Consider the following 14,558-nt stretch of genomic DNA (forward strand, 5'->3'; position numbering starts at 1 on the left):
AAAAAAAAAAAAAAAAAAAAAAAAAAAAAAAAAAAAAAAAAAAAAAAAAAAAAAAAAAAAAAAAAAAATCTTATTCAAAGTAGTTACAAAAGAGAAGGGCAAAACAAGAATTTACTACAATTTTAGGGCAAAATGAAAAGTCAATATACAAATATCATAACATCGGAATAAATGAGAGATATTTGTATGATTCCACATCTTTTATAATTGTGTTGGGTCACTTATTGAAAATTTTTCTATGGTACATAAGCTCAAGAGTTCTAAGGTTCGTCCATGGAGGATAAGTTAGAGCCTAAGATCAGGCCGAAAGGTGTAGTCTAGTTGATGGACAACATGTAAATATTCTTATACTACTCCTTGTTAGCTGAAAGATAGTTATCGCAAAGTGCCCGAACAAGAAGAGATAGAGAATGAAAGCATATAATAATTTGTTGGTTTATAGGAATACTCTTTACTCTTAAAACAGAATGAAAGCATATAATAATTTGTTGGTTTATAGGAATACTCTTTACTCTTAAAACGAATATTTAAAGTTCTTGTATAAAAAATCAATTTAATATCTTTAATACAGAAAATAAATAAATTTAACTTTTTGGACGTAATTTTATTTTAAAATTATTAATATATAGTTGCCGTATTGGAAAGACTGTGTTGGGCTGTCGGCCCACTACACCAGATGGGCACTCCACAAGAGTATCCCTCTTTGCGAGATCGAGTGCCACGTCAGCTAATGGCCCGCCATATCTCAATAATCATGCCCCACCCCAGCCCACTCCAGACGACAAATATATATATATTCTTTTTTTGAAATTGGAAGTCTATACCCTAAAAATTATTCAAAATTTAAGAATATAAATATTAAAATAAAAAATATAACTATTTAAAATTTTAGAGATCATTATTAAACTTGTTTCATAAAAAAAAATCGTACAAAATACTTTAATGATAAATTAAATCATGACTCATCATTAATGAATTATATATAGACTATATATTTTAAAGAAATTGCGAGGACGAGTTTGTGCATGATTGTGCACTGTCTTCTAGAAAAAGCATGGTTTAAATATTAAATTAATTATTTTTAAAAGAAAAAAAAATGTAACACTTCAATTATAATCTCATATGTTTTTAATATTTATTATTATTATTATTATTATTAATAAGTGTAAAGATTAATTTATACAATATGATAATTAAAAATTTAGAGGTGAAATTAAAAACACTCCTATATACTAGGAAATTTATAATAAAAATTTATTAACGAAAAGAGTAATTTAAAAGATTAATTAAATTAAAGAACACTAAAAATACTGGGTACTAAAATATAATTTTATGAATCATATAATAAGAGAGAGTGGAAATATCTCAATGATTGAGAGAGACGGGTGTGTTATGGTTGTATAAGATAAGATTTTAATTTAGCTCCTTATCCCTTCGCGAAGTCCACGTCACCAGGCATGCTAAATTATATATAAAAAATATATTACTAATATTTTATATTTAAAATATCAGAACTTTTTAATAGTTTTATTATACTTTTAAATAATTTAAGTTAAAAAGATATTAATTTTTTTTAAAAAAATTCAAATATATCAATGGAAATATATATATATATATTAAATTTAAGAACTAATGAAACATTTGAAAATTCATATATATTAAATATAAAGATCAAACATATTTTTATAAATTATTATTATTATTATTTTTGCATGTATGAATAAATAAATAAATAAATTCATCATTTAAGAATATGAGAACTAATTTCTTACGATTAAAATTAAAATATTTATAAAAATATGGATGTTTCAATTTTTAAAAAATGTCAATAAAAACATCAGTCAACGGTTAAAATATCATATTGATGTCATATTTTCTTCATTTAATCCTCGTTAAAATTTGACTATGTTTTCTAATTATTATTTAATCAGAAAATTTAAATTTATTGATTCAAATAAAAAATTGAGGAATATAATTGTAAGAAACCACCTGGTTGGATGGATCAAATAAAAATGCTGAGGGGTATAATTGTAATAAATCTCGTACTTTCGGCTGTTTTCCTTACAAAAATGAACAAATTTTGACTGAATAAAGGAAAAAAAGAAAAGAAAAAAAAAATACTGACGTGGCGGCGTACAACGAAGGCAGCCTGCGCGGAGGAACAGAGAACTGAATAATGAAAGCGAAGAGCGGGTTCGCTTCCAATCCCATTTTGGCAACTATAAATATTCCACACGCGAAAGCTATTAGCATCATCATCACTCACGGGTCCCTAATTTACACACAGAACGGAGAAAAGGACGACGATAATGGCGATGAAGCAGGCAGCTACAGCAGCGATTCGAGCTTTTTCTTCCTCTGTAGCCTCTCAGTCATCACCTCTCGTCAGGCACCTTCATGTAAGCGAGTTTACCTTTTCTGCTGAACCGAATTGATATGTCCGATTATTGTTTTAGAAGTATCGTACTCTCCTCTTCTTCGTTCATTGCGAAGTTTGAGGTTCTTGTGTTAAATTCTAGAGGTAGAAATTTGTATATTCCGCTAATCTGTTCTTCTTATGGATTTGATCACTGAAATTTGCAATGTTCGTCTCTCGATCTTCGATCCTGTTTTTACTCCCTTGCGGATGATAGTTTGTATCGCTTTTTTTTTTTTTTTTTTTTAGTCTCCGCTTATTAATCACAAAAACAGGATGCCTAGTTTTGTGTCTGTCTGATTATGTGTTTGATTGGGCGATGGATGATGAATTTATGCATTATCGAAGCTACTTTTGTGATTTGTAAGTTTTTAAGGTCTCCGATCTTGAAGATTGATTGCTAGAACAGGAGGCTTGGTTTGTATCGTTGGTGATCATGTGTTTTTAAGCTTTTTGAGTCTCCGATCCTGCCGATAGATTTCTAGATCAGGAAGCCTGGTTCTTCTGTGTGATTATGAGCTTGATTGGGAGGAGGAGGGAGGGTTTCTAGGTAAGTGAAGTTAATCTCGTGATTTGTGAATCTTAATTAATGCCTTTCGTCTCTCCCTTGTTTTTGAGCAGGCTTCTGCAGGGAGCAAGAAGATCGTCGGTGTGTTTTACAAGGCTAATGAGTATGCTGCTATGAACCCTAATTTCGTGGGATGTGTGGAGGGATCCTTGGGCATACGCGAATGGTTGGAATCTCAAGGGCATCAGTATATAGTCACTGATGATAAGGAAGGACTCAATTGTGGTAAGCATCTGACATAACATTCTACCTGATTCGCCTGTCTGTATTGCCTATTTTACAAAGGGATTAGGAATTCCAAGAACTTTAGGGGTCAGACAGAACTAATAACGCCTACTCGTAGGCTGAAATAAAATAAAACTTGCTTACCATAATTAATTAGCATAAATATTAAATTTTATCGGACTTTGTGTTTTAAATCTGTGTTCTAATTGAAGTTTGGTGGTTTTGTGCGTCCTTGTTTCAGAGCTTGAAAAGCACATTCCAGATCTCCACGTTCTCATAACAACTCCCTTCCATCCTGCCTACGTAACTGCTGAAAGGATCAAAAAAGCCAAAAACTTGGAGTTGCTTCTCACGGCTGGAATTGGGTCTGATCATGTTGACCTCAATGCAGCAGCTGCAGCTGGACTGACAGTTGCCGAGGTTACCGGAAGCAATGTGGTTTCAGTTGCAGAGGATGAGCTAATGAGAATTCTCATTCTCGTCAGGAATTTCCTACCAGGACACCACCAGGTTATTAAAGGTGAATGGAATGTTGCTGGGATAGCTCACAGAGCTTATGATCTTGAGGGGAAGACAATTGGGACCGTAGGTGCTGGACGAATTGGAAAACTTTTACTCCAAAGGCTGAAACCTTTCAACTGCAATCTCCTCTATCACGACCGACTGAAGATTGGCCCTGAACTTGAGAAGCAGATTGGAGCAAAGTTTGAGGAGGACATGGATGCAATGCTACCAAAATGCGATGTACTTGTCATCAACACTCCTCTAACTGACAAGACAAGGTATGTATTGTTTTTACTTTGAGAGGATGAACATTTAATAGTTTAGGTTGCAAGCTTTGACACGTCTAAACTCTACTCTGAAGGGGATTATTTAACAAAGAGAGAATTGCCAAATGCAAGAAAGGAGTACTAATTGTTAACAATGCTCGAGGAGCAATTATGGACACTGAAGCGGTCGTTGACGCTTGTAACAGTGGACACATTGGAGGTAATTACTGAATATAATACTATGGCAGCCCAATTCCATTTTGGCTAATACTTTCGTGAATATGCAGGATACAGTGGTGATGTGTGGAACCCGCAACCAGCTCCAAAAGACCATCCATGGCGTTACATGCCAAACCAAGCCATGACACCTCATATTTCTGGCACCACCATTGATGCACAGGTATAGTATATATTCAACTATTTTCTCTTCAATGACAAAATAGAGGCCTTTTTTATTAATGATACGATGCATGTGGGAAACAATGCTCAGTTGCGATACGCTGCGGGAGTGAAGGACATGCTTGATAGGTACTTCAAAGGACAGGACTTTCCTGCTCAAAACTACATCGTCAAGGAAGGACAACTTGCCCCTCAGTACCGCTAATTAGTTTGGTTCTATTCTCACTGTGTCCTCTGTAGAGGGCTTTGATTTCCTACAGCTCCCTTTTAGTGAACAATTAGTTCCCAGAATAAATTGGGTGTGTGGGAGCTAACTTGGGCCTTTTAAGTCGGTCAGTATCTTTGTGAGTCTTTTTGTGTAATGAGAATGAATGCATCTCATCATAATGTAATTCCATCTGGAATGGATATCTATGTATGAGGATGAATTGAATCATAGTTTTTCTTCTCTTTCTTCTCTTTCTTCTCCATCTGGTTCATCTGGAAATTGCCCCTCCCCCGCCATTGATCGAAAGCAAACGAAATTGACCAAATTAGAATAGTATCTACCAATCAAGATAATGTCCGCCAAGTCTTTCACAATACCTAAAATCAAGATAATGTCCCAAGATAGTGTCCCATAATTGATGGTGAATGTGAGCACATCTCGATGACACAACCTTGCTCTAAGACCAATTGTTGTTCTCTAATGTTACAACCAAAATGGTCTGATACTTCATTGTTGGGAGCCAGCGAAAAAAAACAGGGGAACCATTGATTCTGTGTCTTTGAATTCCTGTGATTGATTTTGTCGAATTGGATGGAAATTATGAAAGAAAAGGGTGAAAGTGGAGATGGGTATGTGAGGGCGGATCAGATAGATCTGAAGAGCTTAGACGAGCAGTTTCAGAGACATTTGAGCAAAGCATGGACCATGGAGAAGAACAAGAGGAAGGACGACGAGGAAGGCGGCGGCGGAAGAAGGCCGGGAATCACCAGGCAGGAGTGGGAGATTGACCCTTCTAAACTCATCATCAAAGCCGTCTTAGCTCGTGGCACTTTTGGAACTGTTCATCGTGGAATTTATGATGGCCAAGATGTTGCTGGTTCGATCTCTGTTTTCTGGGTTTTTGTTATTGCATTGATCATGGGGGTTTCTTGATTTTTTCGACACTTTAGAATTCTATTGACATGGCTTTGATACCATGTTAGAAATCATGGATCTCCACAATGGTACGATACTCTCCACTTTAAGCACAAACTCTCATGGCTTTCTAATCCGTTTTGCTTTTGATATTGTCTTTTTTGGCTTTCCTTCCCAGGTTTCTTCTCAAGATTCCCCTAAAGGCTTCACATTATAAAGGGTGTTTCGTTCTCTTGCCAACCAAGGTGAGATCCCAAGAAAGTCCTGTTGTATTACTTATGGTTTGCATTAACTTGTGTTGTTGGAGGTAGGTTGAAAGGATATATCACATATGTTTGAGTTATTCCTCACATACCCACCGAAGGATAGGAGTGGAGGGTCTAGAGTCCATTATTTACATTTATTTTTATATTTATTTTTATCGAGGTTGGGTGAAAAATTGGTTGGGATTGAATAACAACGTTGTGATATTTGAAGTGCACTATGTGTTTGGAAAAGTGTCATTGTCCGTGGCAGTTGGCAGCTTCTATCTATGCCCACTCCCCGCAGCATTCAAGGATACCAAAATCCCCCAAATTTCTTCTGTCACGGTAGTGGTAACTCATTTGTTATTCAATAGCCGTGTTTGGACCGCTTATGGCATCATAAGTATGATGTGTACATGCCGGTATCTATACTTGTCTCTACATAAATATTTCTAAATAAACAAATGAAAACCTAAGTTGAAAATAACCTATCATATTTCATTAAATTTGGTGTGGAGTAATTGCTCCAAAAATATATTGGTGTTGTATTTTTGATCCAACTATGACACTGTTCTTCAATTCAAACTTGTTATCTCTTGCTACTTCGCTGGATCGCTTTCTCCCGCCACACACCCACAGTAGGGCGCTCAAATTTGGGACGCTGTTTACCAGGTTTTTCCTCTTACCTCCATTATTTCCATCTCTCCCGCTTCCTTATACTAACCAATCCACGGCCGCCCTAAACTAAAATATTTAGGGTTTCAAAGGCTTGATTTTTAAATTCCTAATGAATTGTGATTTGTGTTGTTGTTGTTCTTCTTCTTTCGTTGGGCTTCTGGGTTTCAATTCATGGTTATAAGAAACTCGTTTTAAGCTTGCCGGAGAAACTCGTTTTATCCTGTCAAGTTTTTGTTTCTAAACAAATCCCCCATCATGATTGTGTGGCCACTTTTGGAGAAGAGGTAACTATGAAAGTCCCACTTCCAATAAATAGAATAATCATGGATTTATAATTCATGAATATTATCTCAAAATCATGACATTGATTATCTCAAAATCATGACCGTTTATGTTCAAAGTAACAATATCATATCTATAACGATCCAGATCCACCGCTAGCAGATATTGTCCTCTTTGGCCTTTTCCTTTCGGGATTTCCCTCAAGGCTTTAAAACGCGTCTGCTAGGGGAAGGTTTCCACACCCTTATGCATAACTCTTTTGTCTGTTTTGTGCCGTACGCATTCTAGCCCTTATTTTCTGGATAGCCTCATTAGTTGCTTGTACTAAATTGGGGCCCAACAACTTGCGTTCTCCCACTTCGTCCCAACACAATGGGGATTGACACTTCTTCCGTATAAGGCCTCAAAAGGTGCCATACCCAACGTTGCTTGATAACTGTTGTTATAAGCGAACTCTATGAGATGCAAGTGTGTCCCAGCTACCGGCAAAGTCCAACATACAGGCCCTCCAGAATCTGGTTTAAACGTTCAGTTTGCCCATCCGTCTGTGGGTGGAATGCTGTACTAAACTCTAGCCGTGTACCCAACGCTTTCTGAAGGCTTTTCCAAAACTTTGATGTGAAACGGGGATCCCTATCTGACACAATGGATACCGGTACCCCGTGCAATCTTGTTACCTCTTTCAAGTACAACTGAGCTCATTTATCCACGGAATAAGTGGACTTCCCTGGGAGGAAATGAGCTGACTTTGTGAGCCTATCAACCACAACCCAAATAACTGTGTATGAAGGCTTTTCCAAAACTTTGATGTGAAACGGGGATCCCTATCTGACACAATGGATACCGGTACCCCGTGCAATCTTGTTACCTCTTTCAAGTACAACTGAGCTCATTTATCCACGGAATAAGTGGACTTCCCTGGGAGGAAATGAGCTGACTTTGTGAGCCTATCAACCACAACCCAAATAACTGTGTAGCCTCTGGCTGTCCTCGGCAATCCCACGATAAAGTCCATGGCGATGTTCTCCCACTTCCATTCAGGTACACTAAGTGGTTGTAATAGCCCCGCCGGCTTCTGCCTTGGGGCTTTGACTTGTTGACAAACCAGACACTTGCTCACGAACTCGGCCACATCACGTTTCATATTCCGCCACCAATAATGTCGTTTCAAATCCTGATACATCTTGGTACTGCCAGGATGCAGAGCGAATGGCGAGTGGTGAGCCTTGGCTAGGATTTCTACCTTTAGTTCTTCTTCATTTGGCACACACAACCGCCCATGGTACAAGAGCCCCCCCATCTATTGTCAATAAAAACTCCTCTGTCTAATTGCCATCTATCAAACGTCTTTTTCCAACCAAATCTGGATCACCATGCGTTTTATCAATAAGACACTGCCTCAAGGTCGGTTATATCGTTAACTGGGCCAATTGAGCGGCGACCTCCCCCATGGCCACCGCTACCCCGGCGCGTTCCAGATCCTGCTGGATCGCTTTTTGTGTAGTGATTAGTGCAGACGTGTGTGCTGATTTTCGGCTCAACGCATCAGCTACCACATTCGCCTTTCCCGGGTGATAGGGTATCTCCACGTCATAGTCTTTAACCAACTCCAACCACCTACGTTGTCTCATGTTCAACTCCTTCTGCCTAAAGAAGTATTTAAGGCTCATGTGGTCAATGAAAATTTGGGTCCTTTCTCCATAAAGGTAGTGTCTCCAAATCTTCGATACAAATACCACTGCTGCGAGTTCTAGGTCGTGGGTGAGATAGTTTCGCTCGTTTTCTTTTAGTTGACGTGAAGCATAGGCAATAACCTTCCCACGTTGCATGAGGACACATCCTAACCCCCTTTTTGAAGCATCGCTGCACACTACAAAGCCTCCTTCTCCTGACGGTACAGTGAGTATCGGGGCAGATACTAACCTCTGTTTGAGTTCTTTGAAACTAACCTCACACTGATCATTCCAGGTGAACGACTTTCCTTTCTTGGTCAACTCAAGGGGGGGGGGGGGGGGCNCCGATAATACCCTGCTAGTCCAAGGCAACTTCGTACTTCCGTCACTGTGGTCGGGCGAGGCCAATTCGTCACCGCTTTAATCTTTGTTGGGTCTACTGTGATTCCCATGCTTGAAACTACATGCCCAAGAAATCCCACATGTTCTGCCCAGAATTCACACTTGGAGAACTTTGCAAACAACTTGTTCGTTTTCAGAGTGGTCAGCACTTTCCGGAGATGTTCCTCGTGTTGTTCCCTAGTCTTGGAGTACACCAGGATATCATCGATGAAGACGATCACGAAGTTGTCTAAAAACTCTCTGAACACTTTGTTCATCAACCCCATAAATGCTGCTGGAGCGTTGGTCAAGCCAAACGACATTACCCTAAACTCTTAATGTCCATACCTTGTGCGAAAGGTTGTCTTTGAGATATCACTCTCCTTAATCCTTAACTGATGGTAGTCTGACCGTAAATCTATCTTTGAGAACACAACTGCTCCTTGCAACTGGTCGAATAGGATGTCGACTCGGGGCAAGGAGATACACTTGGTCGTATAAAGTCTTTGCTTAGTAGCTCTTGAAATTGCAACTTTTGTTCTTTAAGTTCAGCAGGAGCCATTCTGTACAGGGCTCTTGATATAGAGGTTGTTCCTGGCTCAAGTACAATTTTGAATTCCATCTCACGCTCTGGGGGTAGGCCCGGGAGATCTTCTGGGAACACGTCTACGAATTCTCTCACTACTGCACTGAGTTAATGCTCGTCTCAGTTCGCCCTAATTCCACCACATGAGCTAATATCCCCCAAGCACCCTGAGATAACATCTTCCTTGCCTTTAATGCCGAGACTATCCTCGAGACCATTCCCTCCCTGGTCCCCTTGAATTTGAAGCTTGGTTGACCAGGAGGTCTGAACACCACCTCCTTGTTGAAGGAATCGATGGATGCATGGTTTTTAGCTAACCATTCCATTCCTAAGATGACGTCAAAATTGACCATATCTAGGACTATTAGCGTCAAATGCTAACCATTCCATCTCTAAGATGACGTCAAAATTGACAATATCTAGGACTATTAGCGTCACATCTATCGTGTGGTTTGACACCCACAACTGACAGTCTAGTTTTTTTTTTTTTTTTAAAACCTGTATTCTACCCTACTTTAAAAAAATTAGGGGTGTATATTTGACAACTCAGACCAACTCAACCCGAACTGAATCGGTTCGGTTTTGAGTTCATAAGCAAAATCTTTAGGTTAACCCGAACCAAATAAAAAAAAATATAAAATATATTAGAACTCCTTCCATAAGTAATGGGTATGCAAGAGTGGTATTGAGTTGGTTCAGGATACTGTCTATTATTAGGCAAATACATTTTCCTTTTTATTATTCTGTTTATATTATTTTATTATTTTTAATTTGTTTGATTTGTTATTTTATTATTTTATTATTTTTAATTTGTTTGTTTTTGTTTATTTCGTTATACATTTTCTTTTTTATTATTATGTTTATATTATTTTGTTATTTTATTATTTTAAATTTATTTGTTTTGTTTAGGTTATTTTGTTATACATTTTCTTTTTTATTATTGGGTTTATATTATTTTATTATTCTTAATTTATTTGTTTTGTTTATATTATTTTTAATTTATTTGTTTGGTTTATTTTTCTTTTGTTATACATGTTCTTTTTTATTATTCTTATTATTCTGTTTATATTACTTCATTATTTTTAATTTGTTTGTTTGGTTTAATTTATTTTACTGTACATTATTTTATTCTGTTTATATTATTTTATTATTCTTAATTCTTAATTCTTTTTGTTTTGTTTATTTTATTTTCTTATACATTTTCTTTTTTATTTTGTTATACATTTTCTATTTTCTATTTTATTATTCTATTTATATTATTTTATTATTGTTTATATTATTTTATTATTCTTAATTTGTTTGTTTTATATTATTTTGTTATTTTATTATTTTTAATTTATTTGTTTGGTTTATTTTCTTTTGTTATACATGTTTTTTTTATTATTCTGTTTATATTATTTTATTATTTTTTATTTATATTATTTTGTTATTTTATTATTTTTAATTTCTTTATTTAGTTTATTTTATTTTGTTATTTTATTATTTTTATTTTTTTTTGTTTGGTTTATATTATTTTGTTATTTTTAATTTGCAATTTACAGTATTAATACATTTTGTTAATAAATTATATATACATATAAGGTTGTGTTAGGATTGAAAAAAATTACGGGTTGGGTTGGGTTACCAATCCAACTAACCCGAACTTTTGAATTGGGTAAAAAAAAAAAATCCTCCAACCCAATCCAACTCCAACTATTCACCTCTAACGAAAACTCATAATTTGGTGGAATTTGTACAAAAGTGGTGAGGAAAATGTTGCAGAATTATACAATTCATGACAAGAAATCTAATAATGGAGAGAGAAAGAACAAAACAAATTTGGGTGAATTTGCTAAACCTAGAGAAGAAGTGGACTGGTCGTGCATTTATGTTGGGCCTTGGGCTGGTGTATCTAAATCTTCTTATAACCTTGGGCTCATTGGCATCTTTTGTCTTTCTTGGGCGCCTTTGTCTTGGACTCTTCAACCCTTCCAGCTGAGCTGAGTTGGAAAATACGAGAGAGAGATGACATCTCCCCTCTCTCGAATTACCAACTTTCAACTGCTTATCATGGCTCGAATGTGACTACGATAGCAATCTTGAAATAACTAACGTACAACACTGTTAATTAGTTATCATAACTAGAAAGTGACTATGATCGTAATAATGAAATAACCGTGAGCGGTGAGAGAACCGCGATTCTTTCTACAATTTTGGTCAATTTGCTAATCTAAATTAAATTTTGTTTTAATTTTAAAATTTTGGTTTATGATAGGTTATTATACCTACGTTTAGGTTATTTTGAGACAAAAACCGATTATATATATTTGAGTAATTTTAAAATATATTTTTTTCATTTTACAAATTCTTAAATGAATTTTTTTCATTTTAAAATATATTTTTTTCAATTTAAAAATATGGTTTATGATAGGTTATTCAAAATATATATTTTTTTTTTCATTATAATCAATCTAAAAAAATATTGATATTTAATTGCCTTAATTTGTATTTGTTTGTAAACTTTTAATATCTTCATCTAAGATAGATAAAGAAAACTTTTAATTTTGTTTTAAAGTTAACCAACTTAACCCAAAAACAGACGGTTGGATTATGAAAATTTTCAGGTTGTGTTACCAATCCAATTAATCCCCGAACTTTTGATTTAGGTTTAAGAAAATCCCTAACCCAACCCAATCCAAATCGTCTACGCCCTTATCTTTAATCACTTAAAACTAGTAAAATATACTGTTAACTTTCCTTTCTTTTCTCTGGAAGATTAAGATTTTTTATATTACTTGTAATTTATTAATTATATCTTGTGTTACAAAAACAAAACAAAACAAAAAAAAAAAAAAAAAAATCTTAACTTGGCATATTTTATATTATTTGTTAATAAAATAATTATATCCCATTTTGTGCTCAAGTATTAACTGTTTTATTTATGAACAAGTGTTGCATTTCTAGGATTTGCTCAGCTTTTCTACATTATTACATGTCTTCAAATTTTTTTATTTTATTTTTTAATTATTTAAATAAATTATATTTATTTCTTATAATAATTTCTCAAATTCTTTAGTTTTATCTTTCTAATTATTTAAATAAATTATATTTAGTTCCTACAATAATTTCTTAAAACTCTTAATTTTGTATTTAATTATGAGATCCATCCGTTTGGTTTGGGAAGAGAACAAAATGCTCTTTATAAATGTGGACACTCTTAAAAATTTTGAGGGTAAGTCGAATAGTGAAAATCCAAAGAGAACAATATCGACTAACTGTAGACCTAGGCGTGATTGAACCGTTACAAATGGTATCAGAGCCAAACACTAGGCGATATGCGAGTGAGGAGACTGTTCTTGAAAGAGGATAGGCATGAGACAGTATGTGAGCCAGAACGTTGGACTTTAAAGGAAGTAGATTTGGTAGGGTCCCACATCGATTGGAGAAAGAAACAAGTAAGATGGACCCGAAGCTCGTGGATCTTGAAATTTCACAAGTTGGGGGGAGAGATAAACCCTTTACAAGGGTTTATGAGGGTTTGGAAACTACAATGGAAATGGTTTAAGCTGTCAATTTTAATGTCAACAATAATTGAAATGACATAACCCTTTTTCTTCCCTGCTTCCATGTAGTTAGCTGTCACCCACGCTTCTTCTTCCCCTTGCTCTTTGTTCTTCAATTTCTTGTCCACAACACAAATGGTTGCTCATAATATAGTTGCCATACTCGGCAATCTCATCTCCTTCACCCTCTCCTTCTCTCCACTGTAAGCTCTTTCTCCCTCTTATGGAAACTGCGCAACTCTTTTCCCTTCATTGACGACCTTAAGAACTATTACCAAATTTCAAAGGAAGATATGCTAAACAAGTATGGAAAATTCTTACACTAGGAGAGATGCAACAAGCCAACAAGCAATTATACAAAGAAACAAACTATAAAAAGAGAATAAGTGTCACTAACATAGATTGTTAAATTTTAATGTTCTTATTATAGGCCAACACAACATCTAATATTCTAAATAAAGCACATCAAATTTGACTCCAAGGAATTGGAGGCAAAATATCAAAAGTAGAGAAATGTTAAAAACTTATAGGCCATATATTTATTATCTGAGTCCAAAAGATGTTTAAACAAGAAATGACTTGAGTTCTCAATCTCCTCTTGCAAAGGTTTTTCCACATTTTCTACAAGTAAATGGCTTGATTCCATGCTATACTTTGTTTTGTAATGTGTTTGAAGAGTTCCAAAGTCTTAAGTGACTTTGACCTTGGATGGTCTATTTTGAAGGGTTCTAAATAATCATAAAATAACCATATAACTAGTAAAGCCTTTAAAAAGTCTGAAAATTTGTTTCACCTAGTCACTACAAATTAACAACCGGTCACTATAAATTAGCAAACAAAAGCCAACGGCGGAAATCAATCTAAGTGTTCTTCTAATTAGGAAGAACAACAGGGAACAACTTCTTCTAAGATCTGAGTTGAACAAATTCTCAAAATCAGTTCATCAATACACAAATATATTTCTTCCTACTTGGTACTTTTAGAATGTGCAACCTATCAACAACATCAACATCATTCATGCCGGTAGAATGGGCTTGAAATAACCTACAAATTAACAAATTCCTCTACCCTTAATTCCTTTGTACTATTGGCCTTCTTTTCTTCTTTGTAATTTTCACGTGGTTCTTCAATTTGGGCATGTATTGATTGAACAAACGCGGTAAATAAACATAGTTTCTTGTATTAAGTTTTTGTTCCGTCAATCTATCTCACAAAACTACATTCAACCTTTTAACACAAAACAACTATCACATCTATCCCACAGAACTCACCAAACTACATTAAAAGAAAACATTCTACAGGTCGGAAAATACACACTTATTTAAGTATGAACCAAAATGAGAAAATGAAAGAAAACAACTCTATGTCACATGTCTTCTTCCAATTCCAATGTCACTATCTTCAATTGATGCAAATCAAACAGCCTTGAGGGGAAAATTTTGAAGCCCAAAAGAAAGAAGGATAGATGGTCGCAGAGAAAAAGTGATTAGAAAGAGCGATGGGCGATGGATCGACTTCTTTGCAAGAGAGCCAGATGGGTGCGGTGCAGAGGGGAAAAAGGAAAGAAGAAAGAAAGGAAAGGTTTTTATCCATAATTTAGGTTTGAGGGATAACCATTTAAAAAAAATTTAAGTAAAAAAAAAAAAAAAAAAAAAAAAAAAAAAAAAAAA

At 35.2% G+C, this 14,558-nt stretch overlaps 2 protein-coding genes across 3 annotated transcripts in view; both read left to right on the plus strand.

The window, feature by feature from the left end:
* The window catches only part of LOC111441799 (formate dehydrogenase, mitochondrial), an 8,610-nt gene extending 3,783 nt beyond the window's left edge, over positions 1–4,827 (plus strand). Inside the window, exons 1-6 of one of the 2 annotated variants that reach the window (XM_023078911.1) lie at positions 2,192–2,399; positions 3,038–3,209; positions 3,451–3,991; positions 4,075–4,199; positions 4,267–4,379; positions 4,470–4,827. In XM_023078911.1, the coding sequence (XP_022934679.1) occupies positions 2,310–2,399; positions 3,038–3,209; positions 3,451–3,991; positions 4,075–4,199; positions 4,267–4,379; positions 4,470–4,583 (1,155 nt within the window). In that variant the 5' untranslated portion in view covers positions 2,192–2,309 and the 3' untranslated portion in view covers positions 4,584–4,827. Of the gene's footprint in view, positions 1–2,191; positions 2,400–3,037; positions 3,210–3,450; positions 3,992–4,074; positions 4,200–4,266; positions 4,380–4,469 lie in introns of those variants that run through there. The other variant, XM_023078912.1, reaches the window with a different exon arrangement.
* Positions 4,828–4,907: 80 nt separating this feature from the next.
* LOC111441725 lies at positions 4,908–5,519 on the plus strand. The gene has a single exon (XM_023078822.1). It carries the CDS (start codon positions 5,178–5,180, stop codon positions 5,517–5,519), a length of 342 nt encoding a protein of 113 aa, XP_022934590.1. The 5' UTR covers positions 4,908–5,177.
* The last annotated feature ends 9,039 nt before the right edge of the window (positions 5,520–14,558 follow it).

Source organism: Cucurbita moschata, unplaced genomic scaffold, assembly GCF_002738365.1.
Source record: "Cucurbita moschata cultivar Rifu unplaced genomic scaffold, Cmos_1.0 Cmo_Scf00004, whole genome shotgun sequence".
Classification (NCBI taxonomy): domain Eukaryota; kingdom Viridiplantae; phylum Streptophyta; class Magnoliopsida; order Cucurbitales; family Cucurbitaceae; genus Cucurbita; species Cucurbita moschata.